Raw genomic sequence first — 7,337 nt, 5'->3', positions numbered from 1 at the left:
TAGCGCAGGGCGCCGCCCTGTGGCGCAGCCCATCTTCCACCTTCGCATCCCAAAGCATCTTCAAAGTCAGCAGTGGTTACCCCCAAACCTGTCAATTATTTTGACAGCATCGCTGTTCCCGCCACCTCCCGGAACTCCATTCACGCCCAGCCCCTAAAAAGCCACACCTCAGCCAGGTCGCTTGCTCGTGCTTGCTGACTGCAGCCCTCTGATGGCTGGTGGGTGGTGAAGGAAGCCCCCTTGGTCCCATCAGGCTCTCCCCGCCCTCTGCCATTTTGAGGACCCCAGGGCTCCCCGCGGCTGCGTTCCTGAGACCAGCAGAAAACCGAGTACCGGGAAGCCGGCAGGACCTCCAGCCCTCAGGGGAACCGAGGGGCGACTTCCCTGTAGCCGAAAACAGGCCCAAGCTGCCTGTCTGCCTCAAAACCCACACTCTCTTACACACTCTAGTGTGCACGCGTGCACACATACACCTACATTACCCCAGGGTCCCACCCAGAGTTACTGCCACTGAGCCTCCCGCTGGGTACCATACAGACACAGGCCCCTCCCTCCAGTTATTCACGACTCCCAATGAGCTGGGGGAGGATTTTGAGCCACGGGGCAGGGCCTAAGGATGGCCAGAGGGAAGAAGAGGGGCTTTCCTTCCCACCCTGGTGTCCATCCAGTCTCCCCAGTTCAGCCAGCAGGTGTACACCAGGGCAGCCACCCGTTGGTCAGGCACCATGCTAGCTCCAAAGCCCGCTTCCTCCTGGGAAACTCCTGGAAAGCCGGACGTCCTTTGTGCCCTCAACCCCCACCGCCCGGGCGGTTTCGGTCCTAGCCTGCCGGAGGAGGGTGCCCTTGCCTAAAGGCGGATCCAAGTTCCCCCAGCCAGAAGGCCGCGAGCCTCACGTCTCTCTCTCTCTTCCTCTTTGCATTTTAGGTAACAAATAAGGATGCAACTAAAATCAGCGTAAGTGTGGAGCCCAGCGCGGGCCGCGGGAGACCCCTTCTGGCCGCCTCGCATCCCGCAGCTCCCTCCCCTTAGCAAGCCGCGGCGGCCGCGCATGTGGGGCCGCGCAAGTAGGGCAGCGATCGCAGCCTTGCATTGGTGGCTGCTTGGCTTGTCCGGGCGCCATCTGTCGCCGGTTGCAGGGTCGGGTTCTTTTTTGTGTAAATCAAGGGTCCAAGGCTCGAGTCCCCTAATTCGGCTTGGCGCTCACCTGTAAAACTCCCCTTGGTCAGGACCGCGCGCTTAGGCCCTCTCGCGCCTGCTCGCCTCCGCTCTGCGGGCATTCCTCCCAGCACCGGGAGCGCGCGGCTGCTCGCCCTCCCCGCGACCGTGGCGCCAGCTTCCCGCCCCCTCCGCCCCGCCCTGAGCAGCCGCTCTGCGCCCTCCGCTGCAACCCTTTATCTTCCGCCTGGATTGCGGGTTTGGGTGCGGGGTGTTGCAGGCTTGCGGGGGGCAAGGTAGGGGGTGGTCGTGCCAGGCTGCGAGGGGCCCGGGTCATGGGCTTGGTAACTCTGGGAGGAGATGCGCCCAAGCTTCCCAGCTGGAGCGTAGAAGGGCCTGGAGATGACGAAGCCTTCTCGTGGGCTCGGTTCAGAGGTGAGGGCTCCCTGGGTGTTTGGTGAGAGTCATAGAGCAGTTCCTTCCCGAAGTCCCCACCGGGGCGCAGGGGAGGAGCACTTCGCTGGGGCGCTTCTGGAGATCCCGCGGAAAGGCGGGTTGGTAGCAGGTGGCCAGGGAGCCGGGCAGCAGCCACAGCGTTGCTTGCCTCCTTGGGAGAGGAGTGTTCGCTGTGAAGGGCGGGGTCCGGTGACAGGGTGGCTTTCCTTAGGACGCGATTCAGGCAGGCCTTCCTGGCGCCGGGAGGTGTGGAGGGCCGGCTGGGGCGGGACTGTGGGTTGGCGCGCGTCGCGGCGGGAAAGACGTGGGGCAGTCCAGCCTGGGGTTTCTGCGCACTCCAGAACTGGGAGTCCAGCCTGGAGTTTCCTGAAGGTGCAGGAGGGAGGAAGGAGAGGCGGGCTCTGCCCTTCTGAAGGGCCAGCTACGGGAAGACAAGCAGGGTTGGTTTGTGTGGGCGGGGCAGAGGCAAGGTGGGCGTTTGGTTAACATGATGGGGGAGTAGGGACACAGTCCAAAGAGCTGGCTGCCCGGCGTCCACGCAGAGTTGGAAGCCCTATGCCACAGGGTAGACGCGGGTGAAAGGGAAGCCAGATCGTGATGGTGGGCAAACCGGGATCCGGAAAGTGTTGGGGTGCGCGCACAAGGGGGCGCGACGGCCAGGGCGGCCGGAAGAGCAGGTTTGGGAGCTGTCCAGCCCGGCCTCTAACCCTGCTCTCTTGCAGACCGTGCGCGTCCAGGGCAATGACATCTCACACCGGCTTCGGTTGTCGGCTGTGCGACTGCAAGACGAGGGCGTGTACGAATGCCGCGTGTCGGACTACAGCGACGACGACACGCAGGAGCACAAGGCCCAGGCGCTGCTGCGCGTGCTCTCGCGCTTCGCGCCGCCCAACATGCAGGCCGCCGAGGCTGTGTCCCACATCCAGAGCAGCGGCCCGCGTCGCCACGGCCCCGCCAGCGCCGCCAACGCCAACAACGCGGGCCCCGCGGGCCGCACCACCTCCGAGCCCGTCCGCGGCGACAAGAGCCCGCCGCCTGGGAGCCCTCCAGCCGCCATCGATCCCGCAGTCCCCGAGGCCGCGGCAGCCTCCGCGGCCCACACGGCCACCACCACCGTCGCGGCAGCTGCTGCTGCTTCGTCAGCGTCGCCGCCATCGGGACAGGCGGTCCTGCTGCGCCAGAGGCACGGCTCGGGTAAGGGCGCGCGGAGAGGGGGCGCACGCGCGGTGATGGCGCAGGGCTGGGGCTGCGCGGGGACGACCAGAGGAACTCCGGACCCAGGACCCGCCCCCTTGGCTCATTTGTATATGGATACTTCTTCCTAGTTAGATCGGGAGCGCCCTCCCCTAGGGACTTCTTCCCGCCGTTTCTCTTGTCTTTACTCCTGGCCTCTGGAAGCATTTATGATGTGCATTTATGAACGGGGGAGGGGGCTGCCCTGCCAGCGACCTCAGGGTACACTGGAGGCTGTAGTGTGGGGAGGCGACCTTTTTTGGGTTTGGAGACTGGACACTGAGGGCTGTGCTCCGATGGTGTCAAGGGGCCAGCACTCTGCCAGCACCGATGGTGGAAATAAGCTATCCCTAGGTGGGGACACTGGCACCTGCTGGAGAGCGGGAGGCGGTTAAAACTTGGATTGTGTTGGTTTCTATTCCGTGTGCTGTACTGAACAGACTTTGTCCAAGGGCGTGGAGGGGCCTGGCTGTGTAACTTACGCTCTCTTTGGCTAAATGCAGGATGGCCCTAGGCACCAGCTCTGCACTTTACCGTAAATCGCAGCTCCCCTCCCTTTGGCTTTGGGGTGGGGACAGTAAGGACTGAGCCCTAAGCCACTGTTAGGAAGGCACCCAGAGGGGAAGGCTTGCTTTCTTAGGGAGCTGAGAGGCTGGAAGAGGGGACTGGGGATGGGGGTGGGATGTGGGAAGGCAGGAGGAGGAGAAAGTGATGGCTTGACTACCCCCTGGTAGGCAGCTCTGGAGCGGTAGGAGCCATTGGCAGAGGCGGGGGTGGGAGTGGTGGGGGGTGGTTATGGAGGGTAGAAAGGCTTGTCCAGTGTGCCCCTCCTCCCAAGGCATCCCCCACTCTCTCTCCCTGCTCCAAGCTGGGCCTCAGAGCCCACCCCAGTGCCTGACTGTGAGCAGGTTGCTCCCTCCCTCAGCCCCTCTCCTCAGTCTTGTTTGATGCAGAGTCCCACAGGAAGCATCTCTCCTGGCCACACAACCCTGGGAGCCTGACTTTGGGGACAGGTGCATGTGAAACCTGCCAGATGTGATGGAACACATTGTCACAATCCTACAATGGCAGTTCTCAAAGGGTGGTCTACCTGCAGTCTCCTGGACTACCTGCAGAATCCGCAGGGGCGAGTCTTCATGTCCTTCATGTCACCATCTCATCCTGCCTCCCTAGCTAACTCTCAAGCCCTCCGACAGTTGAGCCTGCAGTCTGCCTGGCACATCAGTTCAGTTCTGTTTCTCATTCAGCTCTACCTACTGTGGCAGCCTCCTCAGTGCGTCTCAGGCTATTGGCTTGATCCAAAGGCCTCATCCCTCTTGGATGCTACACAGGGCCCCGCAAGACTGTCCCTCAGCCTATTGGGGAAGTAGGGACCTGCAGAGGGCCTCCACAGCCCAGCTGGGAACTTTCCACCCTCTGCACTAAGATATCACTGATGCTGTAACAAATAAACCCCAAAAGGCCAGTGGCTTGACACAATTCAAATGTAATATTCCTCATTCCTATCATGTCCTGCCCTGGAGTGTCCCGGGGCATGTGGTGGCTCTGTTCCATGCAGTCATTCAAGGACCCAGGCTGAGACTACCAGCCTCAGCAAGAGGCTTCCAAAGTCACTCTGGGTATGACATAGAGCCAGCAGACCAGGGAGGAGAGACAGAAGCAGCGCTTGTCACTTCACTGCCCTAAGAGAATGAAGTCCTAATGCTCTCAGGCATGCATTGTGTATAATGAATCAACTTGTTTCATATGCATTTAGGACCACTCTAAGTATGTATCGTTCTTGGGAGATTGAGAAAATAGCCACTCAAATCATTCTGGCAGCACTTAACTCTCTCAGAGAAAAGCTGGTTTGGAAAAATGGCAAGGTGTTTTTTAAGGGCCAGGTCTAGAAGTGGTAAATATTACTTCTACCCTCTTCCATCGGCCAGAACTCAGTCACGTGATCCAACACAGATGTAGCGCCTGCTGGGAAATGTAGTCCTTGGCGTGGCGGCTGCTTTCAGGCCTCATCTCTTCACAGTGCAAGGGGAGCGTGACTCCTTGAGGAGTTAGCCATGTCTGTTCAGCATACAGGCAGTGCTCAGGGAGAGTGCCTATTGACTTAGAGAGCCATTGGCTTAACTGATGCTGGTGGGTGAAGAGAACATCCTTCTTCCCTCTCCCCTTGGGCCCTAGCAAGGAAATGTGTGCATTACAGGCTGGGACGTACCTCTAGGATATTCCCGGAGGATTTGAAAGGCAGAAGTCCAAATGTGGGTTGTGTCTCCACCACTTACTGGCTGTGTGATTTTAGGCAAGTGGCTTACCACCTCTGAGTCATCTGTAAAATGAACAGGATAATCTCTCTGACCTCAGAGGGAGCTTGGTATGAAAACTGCAGCACATGTATGTTCATTATTATCACCCTGGTCATTAGCTGCACTAGTGGAGAGGAGGGGATGGGCAGATAAAGCTAAAAGGTTGGCAGTTGGAAGCCAGGCTATGGAGGGCCTTGAATGCCAAGTAGAACCGGCCATTGGTTAAAGACTTTGGTCAAGACCATGTGAAAGAGATCTTTGAGAGTGAATTTGGTTGTGCTCACAAAATGGTAATGAGACCAAGGTCAAGAGCGCACTCCTACTTGAATCTCCCTCTTCCCCTGGCCTTTAGCCTGAGTTGCAGGCCCAGCCACAGATGACCTGACTGCCTGCCATACCTAGTCCAATCTTCAGTCTCTGTGCTGGCCATGAAGGCTGAATGAGAGAATGAAGATGCTCCAGGACATCTCATCCGGAGAAGGTGGGCTGGACAGCAGATACGGAGGTCCTCAGGTCAGCTCGATGCTGATGGCACAGTGCCTAGCGCCATCCCAGCAGATAGGGCCTTGGGCATCCACCAGCCACAGGGCCATATGTTAATGCCCATGTGGGTCACTCTGCCTTCTCTGCAGGGGCTGGTGTCCACAGCCATCCAGAAAGCACAGCTTGCCTGGCTCCCAGCGGGCCTGACAGCAGTGCTCCTGGGATAGAAGTACAGTGGCCTCTGAGGTCTCCGTCACCCCCTAAACCTTGCCAGCTCCTGAACAGGCCAGGAACTGTGTAGACACATCTCAGAAAGAACCTCCAGTCTCTCTCCAAGCCTCCTTTGGGGTGGCCAGAAGGTGGGCCTTCAGCTGGGAGGTCACAAAACCTATATCCCCCACTCTCCAGGTGAATCTCTTATGAGAGTCATTTTGCTGCAGGAACTCTGTGTCCCACTCTGGGCATGGAAAAGTGGATGGCAATACCTGTCATTCACAAACACACCCGAGCAGCCTTGATGCCAAGGAGGGAGCCATGCTCAGGCTTGTGTCCCACCTCGCCCCGGTCACCCAAGGCCACCCAAGCTGTGTGCTGTCAATGTGAAGCCTGCAGACTGTGTTTTGGAGGATGGGTATTAGTAACCTTTCTGTAGGACTGCATCACCAGCCAGTGCCCCGAGCTCGGCTGCTGGCACCAGGTCCTGCTGAGCGCCCTGAGAGGCAACAAGCCAGCCGCTTTGCTCAGAACCACAGCAGCCTGAGCTATAGAGGGAGCTCGGGGCAGACGACCTTGGGCCTGGCCTCCCAGTCTTGCAATTCTAAGCAGCTTGATGGGGAGTGGTCCAAAAAGGACCGCTGCCTCTTGGTTAATAGTCTAGAGTGTTTGCAGAGGGTATCAACCAGGGTGCTGGCAGAGGCACATGGCACATTCAAACAGGGTCACTGGGGGGAATGGAAAGAGCGTATGTATCAAGGTGTGGACAGGGTTAGGGCAGCCAACACAGGATGGGTGCAGGTGCCCAGGGCTGGCATCAGTGGGAGCCATCAGCAGATCTAGCCAGGACGGGGGCTGCTGGTGGCACACAGAGAGTAAGAGGGGAGGCACAGAGCCAACCCACAGTCACCCAGCAAGGATCTCGTTCTCCTCCAGCCCTCCTTTCCCTGTCCGGGTCTCCCATTGGCCAAACCCTTCTGGAATCTGAGGGCAGGGGCACCCAGGTGGCGCAAGCTATAGAGATCAGCCCTCAGGGGCTCACAGCAGAGTTGAGAAAGGTGGGCTGAGGACCTGGGGGCACTGAAGAGACTCAGGGCCAGGCACAGTGGCTCATGTGCTGGGTGCAGTGGCTCACACCTCTAATCCCAGCACTTCGGAAGGCCAAGGCAGGTGGATCACCTGAGGACAGAAGTTTGAGAACAGCCTGGCCAACATGACGAGACCCCGTCTCTACTAAAAACACAAAAAATTAGTTGGGTGTGGTGGCAGGCACCTGTAATCCCAGATACTTGGGAGACTGAGGCAGGATAATGACTTGAACCTGGGAGGCGGAAGTTGAAGGGAGCCGAAATCACACCATTGCACTCCAGCGAAACTCTGTCTCAGAAAAAGAAGGAAGGAAGGAAGGAAGGAGGGAGGGAGGGAGGGAAGGAGGAAGGGAAGGAAAGAAGGAAGGAAGGAAGGAAGGAAGGAAGGAAGGAAGGAAGGAAGGAAGGAAG

The 7,337-nt window shown here is 58.8% G+C and overlaps 1 protein-coding gene across 1 annotated transcript in view; it reads left to right on the top strand.

Annotated features, from left to right (window-relative positions):
- Nucleotides 1-7,337, top strand: part of VSTM2B (V-set and transmembrane domain containing 2B) — a 42,630-nt gene that overhangs the window by 4,598 nt on the left and 30,695 nt on the right. Inside the window, exon 4 of the mRNA XM_011995272.1 lies at nucleotides 2,335-2,806. Within this exon, the coding sequence (XP_011850662.1) occupies nucleotides 2,335-2,806 (472 nt within the window). The remainder of the gene's footprint in view (nucleotides 1-2,334; nucleotides 2,807-7,337) is intronic.

The sequence above is a fragment of the Mandrillus leucophaeus genome, unplaced genomic scaffold, assembly GCF_000951045.1.
Source record: "Mandrillus leucophaeus isolate KB7577 unplaced genomic scaffold, Mleu.le_1.0 Scaffold48, whole genome shotgun sequence".
NCBI lineage: Eukaryota > Metazoa > Chordata > Mammalia > Primates > Cercopithecidae > Mandrillus > Mandrillus leucophaeus.
The sequence above is the reverse complement of the archived record's forward strand: the minus strand, read 5'-3'. Positions and strand labels throughout refer to the sequence as shown.